This window comes from Lepidochelys kempii, chromosome 5 (genome assembly GCF_965140285.1).
Source record: "Lepidochelys kempii isolate rLepKem1 chromosome 5, rLepKem1.hap1, whole genome shotgun sequence".
Classification (NCBI taxonomy): Eukaryota; Metazoa; Chordata; order Testudines; family Cheloniidae; genus Lepidochelys; species Lepidochelys kempii.
This window is the reverse complement of record NC_136384.1, coordinates 81,825,910-81,845,293: the sequence shown is the minus strand read 5'-3', so window position 1 is coordinate 81,845,293 and position 19,384 is coordinate 81,825,910. Positions and strand designations below refer to the sequence as shown.

Genomic DNA, 19,384 nt, shown 5'->3' with positions numbered 1-19,384 from the left:
GTGTCAGCAGAGAGGGATCATTGAGAGCACAGGAGAAGCAAGCTCCCTGCTCTCAATTCTGGTGCCTGGCCCCACTCCAGCCCACAGCAGCTGGGAGAAGTCATTCCCAGGAAATTTCTTTTGAGTCCCTCAGCTGGAGCACGCTTTGTCACTCTGTGGGGATGGTGCATGCACAGCTCAGTCAGCACTGAGAGCTCTGAGAGGTGCCAATGTGCTCATTATGACTGCAGTAAAAAGCTCAGAAGGTTCTAAGCTCTAGCAAGTCTCTACTGAGCATGTGTGAACTGTGATTTTCAAAAGCATATAATTTTGTGAAAATCTGCCCAAATTTGGCAGGGTTTGCAAACAGCACATCCCTGACACAAAGGCTCACCCCTGCCAAACTTGAAGTCCCTCCAGAGGGGTGCACTAGATGTTTCCAGAGAAAAGGTTGCCAGAATTTTTTAACATGGGCAAAACAGCATACTTTCCCCTAGTCTTGTTCTCAGAAACAGTTGAACTGTTTTGGCTAAAATTTTCCCAAAAAATTCAGTCTGAGACAGACACGAAGCATAAAATAAATAAATAAATTAGTCTGAATGGATAAAGTTTGAGGAAATTATAGGAAACTGAAAACAGGAGTTTATAATGGGAAGTGTTGAGCAACCATAGTACTTGGTAGTGTTGACAGCCCCACCTATTAAAAAATATTATGGGATATGTGAATAGAAACAGAATTATTTATGCTTGTAAAAATATTGGCAACACAGTATATTTTTTCAATGCCATCCAAGCCATCTTTAACAAGTCTCAGACAATAAGTAATCTGCCCAAAATCCAAAAGTATTTACTTGCAATCATATCACCAACAAATATATTAACATTAGAATAAACAATAATCAGAAATGTTGAATAGAAAATTTGAGAAAACTTGAACAGACTAATCTTCAGCTTGTCAATTGAAAAATGGAGTGAAGACAATTAAATGCTAAACGAATATACATTTTGTTTGGATATTGTGCCAGTTAGAAATAGTGTGTTTTGTTATTGTTTATAGCCATCTTGCCTCCATTTCTTTTTTAAATTGCTGAGTGGAGGCTTTTATTCAATGTAAGGTTCTATAATTTATGCCTGTGTACATTATACGTGAAGGGCAAGATCCTGTATTCCTTGCACACCTGCAATACCCAATAAAATCAGTGGGAGTTTTAGGGTGGACAAGCAATGCATTATAGGGTGGAAGGGAATGGAAGGCCTGACTCCTATGTTCAGTCTGGCAATACTCCCCTGGGAGCCAGTGGGAGTCTTTCTCAAGAAAAGGCCACAGGGAGAGGCCCAAAGAAGGTATTTTTAAAATGAAAAGGATAGCACCTGAACAAAGATAACATTTGTTGGTGACCATTATGATACAGTTTCAGATCAATGAATCAAATCTTGGTCCTCGCAATGTCTGCTTCACAGAGCCTTCAGCAGCTCTGTATTGTGCCCAGGCTCTGTAGCTGTTGATGCTTCTGCAGATCCTGAGGGGAAGAACCTCACTTTGAGTGTGTCTGCTGGCACTCACAGCCACCTCATCTCCAGGAGTAATGTCACAGACTCCACACGCCACCGTGATAAATATGACAGTTAGGTCGTTGGAGATGATGAACAGAATGAGCAGAAGGTGTAGTGCCTCCCCAATATCTTCCTAGCTGTCTGACTAAATGGGTCAGGCAGTGTCCCAACATGGCTTTTCAAAAGTGGAGCTGTCATCCAGGACCTCACATAGGGCTTCTTCCCTGTGGCCCTGACTGTCAGGATAGAGAAAGAATGCTTCTGCTTAATTCCCCTCCACTAGTCAAGGTGAGGATTTGTTAAATTTTCTGAGGACAAGGCCCCATTTTAAAGCCTTTCTCCACTCTGCGAGAGTCACAGAAAAAGTTAACAAATAGATTAGATGTGGCTAAAGCCAGACCTTAGTGGCACCCATTATTTTTAGTTTAAACTAGACAATGAATTGATAATACTGTATGTATGCATCCCCTTTACTATCAATTGGAATATTATTATCTAATTGCTCTTTGTACTAATACATTTAGGATTAGATTGAATCCCATTTTATGGCATCTTGTCACTGGCAATTGAGGCAGAAGAGATGCAAACAACTCATTCTTGACAAACAGTAAATAACTAGTTTCAAAATGAATATGTGCTAATGCTTGAGGTCACATTTTAAAGAAAATGGGTGAAGCTGTTATTTTGTTGTGTACTGCGCTCACTGTAACAGATGTGAAACACTGAAATCTATCAATCAGAGTTTTGCATGAGGGAGGCTTATAAAGTGGTTATATAATGGAAAACATTTGGGGTTTGCTGTAGATTTACAATCCAAATAGTTAGTGAAACCATATTGTAAACTTATTTGTAGAAGTTAAGATATTAAAGCAAGTTAATAAGCTCACAGAAAAGAATCACTTGCAGATTGGGTGATAAATATTCCCTGAAAAATAGTTTCCCCTTTTTCTTCTGTTTAACAGAACAGAGTAAAACAAAACCAAAAAATTCTCATTATGTCAAACAGTAAAAGGAAAGCAGTTTATGTATCATTTTAATGTTTAAACTATTTTGTTGTGTTTTTTCATTCAAGTCTGATCACTTGCTTAGTCGTGTCCCCCCCACCCGATGTTTCAAAAGGATATGCTTCTTTAAAATGACCTGTTCAGCATGGCATGGGGTTGCATTTTATTAGCGTCTTGGATGCCAGTGTATACAAATACTTACATGAGTTTATATTGGCTGATTGTGGGTCAGAAATCTGAACATGTAATGTTTGTGCCTGGCATCAAATAAAGTATACTAATGCCAAGAGGAGAACTTGTTCAAGGATATCCCTGCTTGTTAAGAGGGCAGTTAAAACATGCTTTGCATTTTGCTCCTTTAAATCATCCAAAGCTCTTTTTAATAATTTTTTTAAAAAAAGGCTATTCAACAATTCTCCCAGATAAGGTTCACAAGGACAAATGAATGAATTTGGTACAACCCTTTACTGTATATGGTGTTTAAATAAGGGAATATAGGCAGTTTAAGTCAGTGTACATGGAAGAACTGAAATTAGATAACAGTATGTGTGGTTTGAAGCACCTGTTGTTATTTCAAGTTGAATAATCAAAAAGGTTTTATTTCCTACCTGGCTAGCAGCCCACTGTACTAAGGTGGAGAGAAGGAAGAGCCTGTCTACATTAGAGATATTTGTGCTGGTGTAATACATCAACATTGTTATGTTGGTGCAATTTTTTGAAATTTTCCTAATGTAGACAGAGCTTAACATTCTAGCCCTTTACTCATCTTTGATTGTCCACACATATTCCACACTTGGGGTGCAAGCGCCCCATGCATACAGGATCAGATTATTTTGAATAGTAGTGCCCATTGGAGCCACTCCTTCAATATTCTTGCCCTCTGCCTTCCCATAGCACGGGTAAAAAAGATGGGGCAACTGCAGCTCATGCTCAGTTTCCTCTTGCCTCCTGTGTCTGCAAGACAGAACCACAATATCAATGTTCTTTGCTTATGAAGTTATTGGTTTTCAAGTTTGAAGTTTCACTAGTTAAATTATTAGGTTTTCTTTGATTATTTCATTTTTCACTGCAGTTAAGAGCAGTGTAACAGGGGTGTTGGACGGCCAGTCAGCCTAGTGGTTTGAGTACTTGACTTCCTGGCCACTGCTTTTGTGGGGAAGCTGGCTGGATGAGTGATAGAGAGAAAAGCTATTCTGCTGCACTACAAGACATTCTCCTTTGCAGCAGGAAGCCCTTGACTAGGCTAACATATAGAGCCAAATGGAAGCGATTCTCTGTCTGGGCAATGCAGTGTCAGCTTTCACCAGTAACAGACCCAGTACCTGTGGGGCTGTGGAATATTTCACCAGTAACAGCCTGAATACCTGCTATAATATTTACTCCACTTGAAACAAACCAGACTTTCCTTTAGTTCAGTTTGGGTGCATCTCCAGTGATATCCCCCAGTAATCCTCCTCTTCAGTGATGCATTGTTTTCTCACACTCCAGAGTGTTGAGATTTTTCAGAGGGCTTCCACGTATGTTTCCACCAGTTTGAGAGCCCCTCCTTCATGAGACCTCAATCTGGTTTTAATGGTATTGTTGAGTTCCCCATTTGAACTTTGGCTACATGCTGTTCTGCTATCTTTCCATGAAATTGCCTTCCTGGTGGTCCTCATGTCTGCAAGATGGATAGGAGAGATTCAGGCTCTCACAGCAGGCCCACCATATACAGGCTCAGTCAGGCCTCACCCAACATTTCTGCATAAGGTGATCTCAGACTTTGACATCAACCAACCTATTCACCTCCTGTTTTTCTTCCCCAAAACACATCCCTCTCCAAGCAGAAATAAACTCTGCACACTGGATGTTGTGAGGACATTAACCTTTTGTTTGGACACAACCAGACCATTCAGATGTTCATCCAGACTCTTTGTGATGTTTGCTGAAAGGGTTAAGGATCAACTGGTATCCACATGGAGGCTAGCTAAGTAGGCCTCAGACTGTATTTAGACTTACTATACCTGAGCCAAGAAAGATTCACCTGGACGGGTCAGCGGTAATTCCACCCATGCCCAGGCAACTTCTGAAGCCTGCCCCCGTATCAGAATAATGCAGAGCAAAACTGTAGAGTTCAGTCCTCACATTTTTCCCTGCTGCAAGCTTCCCTGCTGAATGGGAAATTTAGTAGGGGGGTCCTCTTTCAATGGGCCTCCTCTCACCTATCTCCTGACACTGGTATAACTGCCTACCTATCGCCAAGAGCGGAAGCTATGTGGACAGTTGCTTGAAGAAGAAATAATGATTACTTACCTTCCTGTAAATGTACTTCTTCAAGTTGTCTGTTGTCCACACAGATTCCATGTCCTGACTTCCATTCCTGCTGACCAGTACCTGTTCTAGGCCTTCTTATTGGTGAAGAAACTGAGTGCGGGACTGTGGCCTGAGTTGGCCACAGGAAGTGAAAGGGTGTGCAGGGGGTAGGTGCAGTCCCACCAGACACTGCTATTCAAAAGAATCGGATCTCATGCAGAGATGTGCATGTGCATCAAGTGCGGAATCTGTGTGGACAACACATCTCAAAGAGCCATAGTTTCCTATAGGGAAAGTAATCATTATTTCCTGGCACCTGACACCCTGAAAAATAGAGTGCATATAACAAAAAGTTATACACTTTAATTTACTGTAATATGAACATTACAAAGAGAGTTTATATTTCTATAAAAACATTGGTTGAAGGGGATAGCTTACTGGTCCAGCATATATGTTTTGACATAGAACCAATAAGCTCAGAAAGGTCACTTGTTCTTTTGGTTCAGTAAAAGATATCACATAGTCCTGTCTCCACCTTCCACCCACAAGAACTGATGCAGGTGCAAACATTTTCTTATAGCGTTGCAATTTATAGCTCACTGGCTTATGTTTTCCGCTGAGTAAAATGATCATGAGGTGGTAAGGAAATAGTTTAATAAAATCTCCTATATGTAGTCAGGCCAGTCTTTGGAATGATTTTAGTTAACAGAGTCATAGCATCAATTTAGCCTGTGTTTTGGGACTTGAGTACACCTTTTTAGTTTTTCTTTTCCCTCTAAGGCACTACAAGATCTGGACAAGTACTGATTAATACAGGGCAAAGTCCTGAGGTTTTTATTCTGGGCCAGATCATCCCCATGGAAGGGCATCTTGGAAGGAAATCTCCCTTTGTGCTGCTCTACCCTTCCTATCATCATCCATCAGAAGGCAAAAGGGAGTTGGTTGTGGTTTTCCCCTACAGAAAAGACTATGTGCATCAGCGCATCTGCTCTGTCCCCAAGTAGGCACTGGCTATGTGACTGGGCATGGTACCAGGGAGTCCCTGGCTGCAGCATCCCCAATGGGGAGGAGAGGTTGATGCAGAAGAGAAGCTATAACCCCACCTTTATATTATCTTCCTAAATAAGCTCTGTGGGGAGACGTATGTGTTCGTGTGTGTGTGGAATTTCACACAGCAGCCTGGTGTATTAGGGGAAAGAGATAACGTATATTTACGCTGCACATTTCTTTCAGCAGCGTGAAGAGTACATACCCTATATGCCCCCCTGACATGGGTATAAATAGCAGTGTAGATGGTGAGGCTCTGCTTGGGTGAATAGCGTACATCCTGAACCCTGTGGATATGTACCTACTCATCCAAGTAGTGCCTTCCTTAACCCCACCCCTCCCCCATCTATGCTGCTTTTTTTTTAACTATGGAGTGTTCCGCTGCTAGAGCCTTTTCCCATCACAGGGGAAAATTCCTGTGGTGGGGAAAGGCACAGGCAGTTCCCTGTTGCTGATCCTTTCCCCACTGCCACAGCCTTTCACTGACATGTGCAGTTACACACTGCTGTGTGGATGCAGCCTGCTTTTGACTGTGGCATGTAGCTACATATGTCCTACATGCCATCATCGATGGTAGCATGTAGACATAGCCATAGTCTGAGGGGCGGGAGGGATGAAATTGATGCATGGGAGGGACCAGCGATGCACAGATTTTGTGGGTGACAATCCATGCCTCAATCTTTACTCAGGCATTTCTTGATTAAAATTCCTTTTGCTTCAGTGAGAGTCTGAGTAAAAAATGGAGTGCCCAGTCCTACTGATGGTTACACCTGAAGTTAATGGAAGTGGTCATGTAAGCCCTGGTCTACACTAGGACTTTAAGTCGAATTTAGCAGCGTTAAATCGATGTAAACCTGCACCCGTCCACACAATGAAGCCCTTTATTTCGAATTAAAGGGCTCTTAAAATCGATTTCCTTACTCCACCCCTGACAAGTGGATTAGCGCTTAAATCGACCTTGCCGGCTCGAATTTGGGGTACTGTGGACACAATTCGATGGTATTGGCCTCCGGGAGCTATCCCAGAGTGCTCCATTGTGACTGCTCTGGACAGCACTCTCAACTCAGATGCACTGGCCAGGTAGACAGGAAAAGAACCGTGAACTTTTGAATCTCATTTCCTGTTTGGCCAGCGTGGCAAGCTGCAGGTGACCATGCAGAGCTCATCAGCACAGGTGCCCATGATGGAGTCCCAGAATCGCAAAAGAGCTCCAGCATGGACCGAACGGGAGGTACGGGATCTGATCGCAGTTTGGGGAGAGGAATCTGTGCTATCAGAACTCCGTTCCAGTTTTCGAAATGCCAAAACCTTTGTGAAAATCTCCCAGGGCATGAAGGACAGAGGCCATAACAGGGACCCGAAGCAGTGCCGCATGAAACTGAAGGAGCTGAGGCAAGCCTACCAGAAAACCAGAGAGGCGAACGGCCGCTCCGGGTCAGAGCCCCAAACATGCCGCTTCTATGATGAGCTGCATGCCATTTTAGGGGGTTCAGCCACCACTACCCCAGCCGTGTTGTTTGACTCCTTCAATGGAGATGGAAGCAATACGGAAGCAGGTTTTGGGGACGAAGAAGATGATGATGATGAGGTTGTAGATAGCTCACAGCAAGCAAGCGGAGAAACCGGTTTTCCCGACAGCCAGGAACTGTTTCTCACCCTGGACCTGGAGCCAGTACCCCCAGAACCCACCCAAGGCTGCCTCCTGGACCCAGCAGGCGGAGAAGGGACCTCTGGTGAGTATACCTTTTAAAATACTATACATGGTTTAAAAGCAAGCATGTGAAAGGATTACTTTGCCCTGGCATTCGCGGTTCTCCTAGATGTACTCCTAAAGCCTTTGCAAAAGGTTTCTGGGGAGGGCAGCCTTATTGCGTCCTTCATGGTAGGACACTTTACCACTCCAGGCCAGTAACATGTACTCGGGAATCATTGTAGAACAAAGCATTGCAGTGTATGTTTGCTGGCATTCAAACAACATCCGTTCTTTATCTCTCTGTGTTATCCTCAGGAGAGTGAGATATAATTCATGGTCGCCTGGTTGAAATAGAGTGCTTTTCAGGGGACACTCAGAAGAGCCCATTCCTGCTGGGCTGTTTGCCTGTGGCTAAACAGAAATGTTCCCCGCTGTTAGCCACAGGGAGGGGGGAAGGTTGAGGGGGTAGCCATGCGGTGGGGGGAGGCAAAATGCGACCTTGTAACGAAAGCACATGTGCTATGTATGTAATGTTAACAGCAAGGATTACCCTGAAAGAGTGTAGCCACTGTTTTATAAAATGTGTCTTTTTAAATACCGCTGTCCCTTTTTTTTTCTCCACCAGCTGCATGTGTTTCAATGATCACAGGATCTTCTCCTTCCCAGAGGCTAGTGAAGCTTAGAAAGAAAAAAAAACGCACTCGCGATGAAATGTTCTCCGAGCTCATGCTGTCCTCCCACACTGACAGAGCACAGACGAATGCGTGGAGGCAAATAATGTCAGAGTGCAGAAAAGCACAAAATGACTGGGAGGAGAGGTGGCGGGCTGAAGAGAGTAAGTGGCGGGCTGAAGAGAGGGCTGAAGCTCAAATGTGGCAGCAGCATGATGAGAGGAGGCAGGATTCAATGCTGAGGCTGCTGGAGGACCAAACCAGTATGCTCCAGTGTATGGTTGAGCTGCAGCAAAGGCAGCTGGAGCACAGACTGCCACTGCAGCCCCTGTGTAACCAACCGCCCTCCTCCCCAAGTTCCATAGCCTCCACACCCAGACGCCCAAGAACGCGGTGGGGTGGCCTCCGGCCGACCAGCCACTCCACCACAGAGGATTGCCCAAAAAAAAGAAGGCTGTCATTCAATAAATTTTAAAGTTGTAAACTTTTTTAAAGTGCTGTGCTTAAAGTGCTGTGTGGCATTTTCCTTCCCTCCTCCACCACCCCTCCTGGGCTACCTTGGTAGTCATCCCCCTATTTGTGTGATGAATGAATAAAGAATGCATGAATGTGAAGCAACAATGACTTTATTGCCTCTGCAAGCGGTGATTGAAGGGAGGAGGGGCGGGTGGTTAGCTTACAGGGAAGTAGAGTGAACCAAGGGGCGGGGGGGTTTCATCAAGGAGAAACAAACAGAACTTTCACACCGTAGCCTGGCCAGTCATGAAACTGGTTTTCAAAGCTTCTCTGATGCGTACCGCGCCCTCCTGTGCTCTTCTAACCACCCTGGTATCTGGCTGCGCGTAACCAGCAGCCAGGCGATTTGCCTCAACCTCCCACCCCGCCATAAACGTCTCCCCCTTACTCTCACAGATATTGTGGAGCACACAGCAAGCAGTAATAACAGTGGGAATATTGGTTTCACTGAGGTCTAAGCGAGTCAGTAAAGTGCGCAAGCGCGCCTTTAAACGTCCAAATGCACATTCTACCACCATTCTGCACTTGCTCAGCCTGTAGTTGAACAGCTCCTGACTACTATCCAGGCTGCCCGTGTACGGCTTCATGAGCCATGGCATTAAGGGGTAGGCTGGGTCCCCAAGGATACATATAGGCATTTCAACATCCCCAACGGTTATTTTCTGGTCTGGGAATAAAGTCCCTTCCTGCAGCTTTTGAAACAGACTAGAGTTCCTGAAGATTCGAGCGTCATGTACCTTTCCCGGCCATCCCACGTTGATGTTGGTGAAACGTCCCTTGTGATCCACCAGTGCTTGCAGCACTATTGAAAAGTACCCCTTGCGGTTTATGTACTCGCCGGCTTGGTGCTCCGGTGCCAAGATAGGGATATGGGTTCCGTCTATGGCCCCACCATAGTTAGGGAATCCCATTACAGCAAAGCCATCCACTATGACCTGCACATTTCCCAGGGTCACTACCCTTGATATCAGCAGATCTTTGATTGCGTGGACTACTTGCATCACAGCAGCCCCCACAGTAGATTTGCCCACTCCAAATTGATTCCCAACTGACCGGTAGCTGTCTGGCGTTGCAAGTTTCCACAGGGCTATCGCCACTCGCTTCTCAACTGTGAGGGCTGCTCTCATCTTGGTATTCATGCGCCTCAGGGCAGGGGAAAGCAAGTCACAAAGTTCCATGAAAGTGCCCTTACGCATGCGAAAGTTTCGCAGCCACTGGGAATCGTCCCAGACCCGCAACACTATGCGGTCCCACCAGTCTGTGCTTGTTTCCCGAGCCCAGAATTGGCGTTCCACAGCATGAACCTGCCCCATTAGCACCATGATGCATGCATTGGCAGGGTCCATGCTTTCAGAGAAATCTGTGTCTATGTCCTGATCACTCACGTGACCGCGCTGACGTCGCCTCCTCGCCCGGTATCGCTTTGCCAGGTTCCGGTGCTGCATATACTGCTGGATAATGCGTGTGGTGTTTAATGTGCTCCTAACTGCCAAAGTGAGCTGAGTGGCTTCCATGCTTGCCTTGGTATGGCGTCCGCACAGAAAAAAGGCGCGGAATGATTGTCTGCCGTTGCCCTGACGGAGGGAGGGGCGACTGACGACACGGCTTACGGGGTTGGCTTCAGGGAGCTAAAATCAACAAAGAGGGTGTCTTTACATGAAGGAGTATTTCAGGCAGGACTTCACGGAGGGTTCCAATAAGAAATGGTGCACCTAAGTTATTGTTCTTATTGGAACAAGGAGGTTAGCCTGGCCTCTGATTGATACATGGCTAGATTTACCTCGCTGCACCTTCTCTGTGAGTGACTGCAGTGTGACCTAGAGGAATGAGTCCCCTAGACAGGGGAGGGGGGGAAGCAAATGAATACAGAACAAATCTGGTCTATTTCTTGTTTTGATCCACTCCATCTATCTTTTACATCTTTGGCTGGTAGCAGACGGTGCAGAAGGACTGCATGCCATCCACATCTCATGGCTGCTCGGCAGAAGATGGTACAGTACGACTGCTAGCCATTCTCATCTCTTGCCTGCCCGGTAGAAGATGGTACAGTACGACTGCTAGCAATCCGTATCGCCTGCCTGCTCACCATAAGACTGTTCAATAGGACTGACTGCAGAACTAAAGAGAATGACCTGGTCAAGTCACTCTAAATTAAGTCCCTGCGCCCATGTCTGTCCAGGCGCTCCCAGCCGACGTGGCCAGGAGCACCTCGGACATGACGATGACGGCTACCAGTCGTTCTGTACCATCTGCTGCCACAAGGAAGGGGTTGCTGCTACTGTGTAGCAAAGCCGTACCGCGTCTGCCAGCACCCAGGAGACATAGGGTGACGGTTACCTGAGCGGGCTCCATGCTTGCCGTGGTATGGCGTCTGCACAGGTAACTCAGGAAAAAAGGCGCGAAACGATTGTCTGCCCTTGCTTTCCCGGAGGGAGGGAGGGAACGGGGGCCTGACGATATGTACCCAGAACCACCCGCGACAATGTTTTAGCCCCATCAGGCATTGGGATCTCAACCCAGAATTCTAATGGGCAGCGGAGACTGCGGGAACTGTGGGATAGCTACCCACAGTGCAACGCTCCGGAAGTCGACTCTAGCCTCGGTACTGTGGAAGCACTCCGCCGAGTTAATGCACTTAATGCACTTAGAGCATCTTCTGTGGGGACACACACACTCGAATATATAAAACCAATTTCTAAAAAAACGACTTCTATAAATTCGACCTTATTCCGTAGTGTAGACATACCCTAAGTGTTTTCAGGTTAGGGCCACAGGGAAGGACATCTGAAACTGGCCATCTATGAGGAAATATCTGAAGAGAATGTGTGTATAGAAGGAGGATTCAGTTAATAGAGTGTCCATTGTTTTAATGTTACTTTTTATTTAAAATATTATACAAAACTGGTCTCACTACTGAGTAGAATCACAGAATCATAGAATATCAGGGTTGGAAGGGACCTCAGGAGGTCATCTAGTTCAACCCCCTTCTCAAAGCAGGACCGATCCCCGACTAAATCTACCCACTCCCTTCCCTTCCCCTCCCTCAGTATGGAAGGCCAGATGAAACATTACTTGCTGACTTAAAAAGGGCAAAACTTACAATCCTTATCCAGGCAAAACTCCAGTTTTCAATGGGAGTGGTAGGAATGTAACACTGACTATTCAAACCTTTTTTTAAAACAGTAAGCTTTACAGCTATGAGGGTGAGATTTCAAATTCTCTGCTATATATTTTGGCCTTAAGTATTCACATGTACTTTTGTATTTTATTTTTTTAAATTTTATCTTCTGGCAGCAAGAATTGGAATAAATAGGAGTGTTCATGTCATGCTTTTTCTACCTTAAATGTATATTTCCCTCAGCTGTGTTGAGGACTAAATCCATTTATTTCTTTGCTAGACTATTACTTTGTATTACTCTCCTGTGTTTCTTTTCTAAAAGATCAGTAAAAGATCTACGTTTTGTTCATAGAGTATTTTGGGAGGCCAGAGCTAGCAGTTCTTACTAAGGCAGAACTCACATTGAAATAAATGGGAGTTTTCCCTGAATAAGGATTACAGGGCATACACAACAGATAACTACATAAAGAGACCCATTTGTAAATGCAACTATCTGTGCGTGCCTACATATACCTACATTCTGTACATAGCTTGGACACCTGTTTGGGGGGATTTGGCCCATAACATTTACATAGCACAGGGTTCTAATTTTTCTTATTTATTTATAGTCTTTATAGTATCTCAGTAGCTCATAAACATTTACAAATTTATCCTCACAACACCCTTGTAAAGTAGGGAAGAATTCTCCTCCTCCTCCTCCTTGTTTTATAGGAAGAAAAACAGGCAGAGACGCAATAAGTGACTTGCACAAGGAGACATGGAGAGTCTGTGGTAGAGCTAGGATCTCCTGAGTGCCAGTCTGGTACTGTAACCAGACAAAACTCCTTCCTATTTCTTTGGCATAAGCTTATTGATCTGCAATATATTAGGTGTCATCTTATGGCTAAAATTTGTTTTTATTTTGAAGACTTCCAGTTTATACATGACCCTCATTTTAAAAAAGAGATACATTTGACTCATCTGGTGGTGCTCATGGAAGTTACACATGTGGGTCCCGAGGAGAATGTACTCTTTCAGAGCTAGATTCTGCCTACTACTTCCATGGTGTTCAGTGAGGGGGAAGGGGCCCACCGCTTATGTGGACCACCCTGTTTGCCTGATGATCTACATAAGTGGTGGGCAGAATTACCATACTTGCACTTAAGGAAATGTAGGCACTGTACCCTAATTACTCCCTTGCAGGTGGGAATTCACCTCATCCCTTGAAGGAGTGTAGCAGTTTGTCCTCCCCCTACCCCGTCCTCCCCAGTATACTAGGATGCCGTAGGAGGCAGAATGCCACTGGTGTTCTTCTCCCGCTCTTGTGTGGTGTGGTTCTGCACCACTCACCCTGCAGGGCCAGGCCCATATGCGACAGACTAATTCTCTTGATGAAACTTGATACCAAAATGTAAACAAGCCTTTTAAAGAATAAAATTCTATTTCTGTTTTTCCTTCCTTGTATAACATACCAGTTCATTACACTGTGTGTGTTAAATTCAAACTTGACAGTACATTAGATGAGGTAGAATATAGCTAAAACACTTCCACAGCAGCCTTTTTCAGCATTCAGACATTTCTAAGACCCTTTTCTGATACGTTTGCCAAGATATTCATCATATCCTGCCTACTGTAAGCTTTACAGTAAAAAGCCATGAATTCTGTACGACAAGTGGCCGGGCTGTTTTCTTTGGCAGACAGATATCCTATTAATGCCTGCAGCTGGGATGTTTGCTGCACACGTTTAGAGCCAGGTCTTAACGGAGTTTGCTCAGTTTTATCTTCTTCGGTGCAACACCAGAAGGGCAGGCACTCAGACCTTAGGTTTGTTTCATACTTACAGCAATGTCCTCTTTTACAACATAAGTAGCATTTCCCCTAAAGCCTTAATTTATGTTTGTTCTATTGTGAACTGTGCAGCTCTTCCAGCCAACCAGTCTACTGGACTTTCTGAAGTAAAATCTTAAAATTTCCAGTCAGTGAGGAGGAGAATGATGTGCAGTCTGCCCCCAGCCTTCTAGCTCCTTGCCCTGGTTTGCCCAGTCTTCACACATTCCCTGCAGACTGGCAGAGCAGAGCTCCCTGTGTGGGCTGGGAGCAGGGGAGTGATAAAGCATAAGTATCTGGCCAGTCCTTTCCTATTCTCCTCACAGGGCCACGCTCCAGATTCTACCTCCTCATTACCTGGAGGGAAAGTGAGTCCCAAGCTGTAGTTAGAATTACAATAAAGGGTACAAAATTGTATAGCCTTTTAAAGGCTATGTTTATTGCACAGTAGAGATTTTGTAAGTAGACGGTGCTGCTTGTTAAAGTAGCAGCAACCCACCTATGTAAGATAAAGTAAAAATGAATGAGAAACGCCTAAGTTTCAACAAGCGCATGTTTTTAGAAGGTAACATTATACATGTAATTCAAATTATTTCAATCAATTTCTGTGTGTCACAGGTCTTTCCCACACTAAGTCAGCAAAAAATAAAAGCATCCTGCAAAAGACTGCTGCAGGTTTGGAGGTGTCTGTGAACGGTGCCAGACAGATAGTCCTGGACAGTGAAGTCTTGTATCTATTTGCAGAACCAGCACAGTAACAAAGATGGACAGTGTAATTTTCCTCATGCTACACTGCCATTGTGCTGGAACCTGATGTGCAGGGTTTGAGAGAGTAGAGAGCTTCTCTGTCCATGCAATCTGTGACATCTCTGCTGAAACTGACAACACAAGAGGAACTCTATTCAGAAAACATGAAAAAGATCCTTGTGGATGATTTGTCCTTGCCAGTTTTCCTTTCTGTCTGTCTTTGTGACATGGTGCCTTAATTTTTGTTTTTGTAGAGGGGATTATCATTCTTGTTTTTAACCAATTATCAGTTGTGATAGAAATGCACTGCTTGGAAGATACCAAGGCAAGACCTGCAGCCGGTTCCAGTTCTGCTATGATTTACACACATGGTTTCATTTCATTGGATTAAATCGGATGGTAACCCATTCGCCACATCATATATTTGGTCATAATGTAGTAAATTTATGCAAGATTTTGTAGATTTCCTGGGGGAATTACTTGGTTTGGATTTATACCACCATTTGGGATTCTGAAACCTCTGTGGTGATGTCACAAGTGAAGCTATTATTTCTTAGAAAGTTTTGATCTGGCAAAAATGACTTTTTTCTTACAAAATGCCTAAATCTCTACAAAGTGTGGATACCATGTATATTATAAGATGCCAGTTAAAAATTGCCACTGTAGGTTGGGTGCTTTGTTAAAATAAAAGACAATACCAAAGTAGTGGTATATAAAATCTAACTGAAAACAGTAAGTGAAAAGCAATAAAAATATGTCTAATAAATCTTTGCTCTTAGTGTTCTTTTAAAGCTTAAAGATTCTTCCTATTCTGATATTCTTTTTTTCCATTTGACAAATATTTTAAACTATATACCAAATGGATTATAATTCATTATTTTTATTTATTTATTTATTTATTCATTCATAATAATTTATGTAGCTGTTTTTGGTAGTCCCTCAGTGAGGTGTTGGGTCCTATGCAGAAACAAAGGACGATGCAATCTCTGTCCTAAGAGTTTACAAGCTAGCTCTATACTGTTTGTTTTATTACTGGTATAACAAAAGCCTCAGAAATTACGTGATCTTCAACAAAAATACAGTTAACAGCTGCTGCTGAATCAGCATAGGAAGCACAAGCAAAAGAAGTATTTAAAATATTTGGTCCAATTATGCCCTCTTCCTTCTTTTCTGCATGGAGACATGGGGTCAGCCACTGAGCTATGGGAGGAATAGGGAGATTGTTCCCCAGTCTGCCCTGCAGAGTTCCATAGAGAAAAGCAGTAAAGCACAAGGCTGTGTTTGTTTCTCGGTTGTGAAATACTGGATATATTTATAATAGTTTTTTCTCAGTTGTGGAGTAGTGAATTTTTTTAAAATCTGATATTTAGAATGTGGGGAATAATCACCACAAGTAAGGAAGGCAAGTAAGTGTGTTCAGTAAATTTATCATTCGAAACTATGGTGAGTCCTTTAAAGCAATATTTTAAATAGCCTAGTTGAAAAGATTATAATTTTTCACTTCCTCTGGTTAATATTCATAGTGTAAAAATGCAATAAAGGTCATATGATCCTCTAAGATATAAACTATGTGGATGCTTTGGTGGTAGAGCAATGATAGCTGTAAGGAGATGTCCCTTGTACAAAAAAAGTACCTAAAAATCCCCTGAAAATTTTACAGTGAACATGTTTCACCATGTTTTTTATTGGTTCCTTCACAGTACAACCATAGTAAGGCTGTGCATTTTTCTTTCCAGGTACAGTATGAGATTGTACCCTCCAGATCAGTGGCTCTCAACCTTTCCAGATTACTGTATCCCTTTCAGGAGTCTGATTTGTCTTGTGTACCCCCCAAGTTTCATCTCACTTAAAAACTACTTGGTAACAAAATCAGACATAAAAATACAAAAGTGTCATAGCACGTTGTTACCGAAAAATTGTTTACTTTCTAATTTTTACCATATAATTATAAAATAAATGGATTGGAATATAAATATTGTACTTACATTTCAGTGTGTAGTACACAGAGCAGTATAAACAAGTCATCTGAATGAAATTTTAGTTCGTACTGACTTTGCTAGTGCTTTTTATGTAGCCTGTTGTAAAACTATGCAAATATCTAGATGAATTGATGTACCCCCTGTAAGACCTCTATATACCCCAGAGGTATACATACCCCTAGTTGAGAACCATTGCTCTAGATCCACATTCATGCATGGAGGATTCCTTTGCGTCTCCACCTAGTGTGCTGTCATCCCCGTGACTTTGTCCCCACACTTCCTTAATCCCATGGGCACTCTTCATTCGTCTGGAGTCTCCACAGTGGCAAGGTTGAGGACTGGATAGAGTGGGGGAGATGAGATGCACATTGTACACTCATTGGGCCCCCAGTTGTGTTTCCGTAGAAGAGACAACACAGCACAGGGCTAGTTTTTTCCACGTTACTCCCCTTCCCCCATCTACCGGTGCAGCCATGACTAAGGAACCAGAGGTACTGCATGGGTCAGAGCCAGTGCAGAGCAATATGGATGATCCCTGGAGCTCTTCCAGGTTTGGGGCTGGGTCTCATGACTTTCTTTAGTGGGAGTGAAAATCCCAAGTCCTGAAGGGACTGTATGGGGGACCTCTGCAAATTGATCCTCTTTGAGAGTTCTTTCTTCATAGCTTCTTCCGCATACTTTATGAGAAATGATCTGGGCCCAAAAGTTTGTTTTTTTGGGGTTTGTTTTATGGGGTAAAACTCTCTTAATGTCACTTTGCAACCAAGAACTTAAATGCAGACTGAGCCAAAAACACCAACGTTTTCCAGGCTTTGGGTGGTGCAAAAGCCACAGAGTTTCATATGCTTTCAACTGGAAAACATAAGTCAGCCCAAGTTTGTTGGAAACTTGGCCCAAGCTTGCTCAGAATTCATCCCAGGTTTAATGTGAGCCAGGTTTCAAGTTTATTACAAAACCTGAAACATGGCAATTTTAATTTGGCTGCAGGTTACATTTAAGAGAGTTACTCAGAACTCCAATAACAGAGGTCACCATAAAAAAAAAAATCAGTGTGGAACTAGAATTACAAAACAACAAAAAACAAAACCATTACCACCAAAATGCCTATCTTAAAAAAATGTTAAGGTTGCAAAATGAAGCACTCAAAACTTAGGAAATACTTGATACTTGAAACTGCCCCCTTGTACCTATGCATTATGATGCAGTCTTTACTTACCTGATCACATAGTAGTTCTTCCATCCCAGCCTACTCCTCTCTGCTGCTCACCTCTCAGCATTACAGTCAGACTGTCTCCTCCCCCCCATGTGTGGGCGCCAACCTGGGGAGCATTGAAAACACAAGTGTGTGTTTAGCCCTTAGCAAATGCTCTCAATTCTGATATCCAGCACCACATCACTCCACAAGCTTTGCTCTGTTGAAAACTTGCTCCATTAACTTGGTGATAGGTCAGTTCACATGCGATGCGACCACTGCTTTCAATGGGACTGTTTGCATAACCAAAGATTAGTTCTATGAAAGGATGTACAAAGATTGAGTCCACTCTTCTGAAGATTACAGTACAGTTTCTTTGAACTACTTGAGGCTTGCAAAGCATCAGGAGTGCAGCTGGATTTGGCTAGCTGAGAATTCTCACAGAATGGGGAGCTCTTAGCAGGTGCAGAGCCATCATACTTGACCCCTATTCTGCCTTCCCATGTTCAGCCCTAGAGCAGGGGGAATATTTGGAGTAGGGCTGAATGGTGCTGCATCTCCACTATGCTCAGCTGTTTTATGGTCCCAAAGTGATCACAGCCAGCTGATGTGAGTTAGAGCAGCGTCCAGACTGCTTTAACCTACTTTAGGATTTAGGGTGGCACAGAACTGGAACATACAAGGAAAGCTGGCACTGTGTGATCAGCCAGCTTTAAACAGATGACCTGTTAGTGCACTGCAAACCACAAGTGCTCCATCGACCACAATTTTTGTACTATTGCAGTACGTTATTAAATCTGAGCTGCATTCTAACTGAATGTAATGCCCTTCATTTTTTAAAAAAAATCTCTTCTATGAAAAGCATTATATGCAAGTATTATGTTAATCACCTGCTTCTTCTTCTTCGAATAGATATTGATGAGTGCAGCATCATTCCAGGGATCTGCGAAGGTGGCGAATGTTCTAACACTGTGGGAAGTTATTTCTGCATTTGTCCACGTGGCTATGTCGCATCTACAGATGGATCCCGCTGCATTGGTAAGTACATCCTTCTGTGGGATCTTACGGCATTCTCAAGCCACTACTGGCCACTACTGTAGCTTAGAAGCAGGAGGTGGGGCTATTGGCTGAAGCTCTCCTCTAATGGGAACTTTTGCTAGGGGATCCACACTGTACACAGGCACGCTGGCTTTTCTGCCACAAAACCTAAGTCTGTTCACAGTATTCACAGTCCTGTTTAGAGTGCCACTGCAGGGCACCAGCTGCAGAGTTGGAGACTCTGCATGGCTCTCTTATGGCCCAGGACCCTCAACCAATACAGTAGAAATATGTTTTGGGTTTTTTACAGTTCTGTGCATCTGCAGCTGGGAGCAGGATTTGACTCTTAGCTAGGAAATAATAAGCCACAGTTGTGTGGACAGACATGAGAAATTAGAATCACACTCATTGCTTAACTCTGCTTCTGATGAAGTCAAAGGCAAAACTCACCTTGGTTTCAAAGGAGCAAGCTTGAATCCTTGCTTAATATTTCAAAGTCTGCCTTGCATAGGCGTACTTTACCTTCTGAATGCCAGCATTAGAAGTGCACTCATATAAACTTAGAAGACGTCTACAGGAAATGAAATGAATTGCTATTTCATTTGGCTTGAGTGGCCTTTTTCCATTTGTAAGAATAAAACAAAGATCAAATGTCATTAGGTTAGAGCTCTTTGGATCTGACTTTTCAAAAATCTGTTTCTGTCCTTTTTAAAATATGTGTTTGTTTTTAGATGTGGTAGTATGTGTC

General features: G+C 43.5%; 1 protein-coding gene across 1 annotated transcript in view; it reads left to right on the top strand.

The window, feature by feature from the left end:
• Positions 1 to 19,384, top strand: part of FBN2 (fibrillin 2) — a 254,203-nt gene that overhangs the window by 67,475 nt on the left and 167,344 nt on the right. The window contains exon 8 of the mRNA XM_073344871.1: positions 18,511 to 18,636. Within this exon, the coding sequence (XP_073200972.1) occupies positions 18,511 to 18,636 (126 nt within the window). The remainder of the gene's footprint in view (positions 1 to 18,510; positions 18,637 to 19,384) is intronic.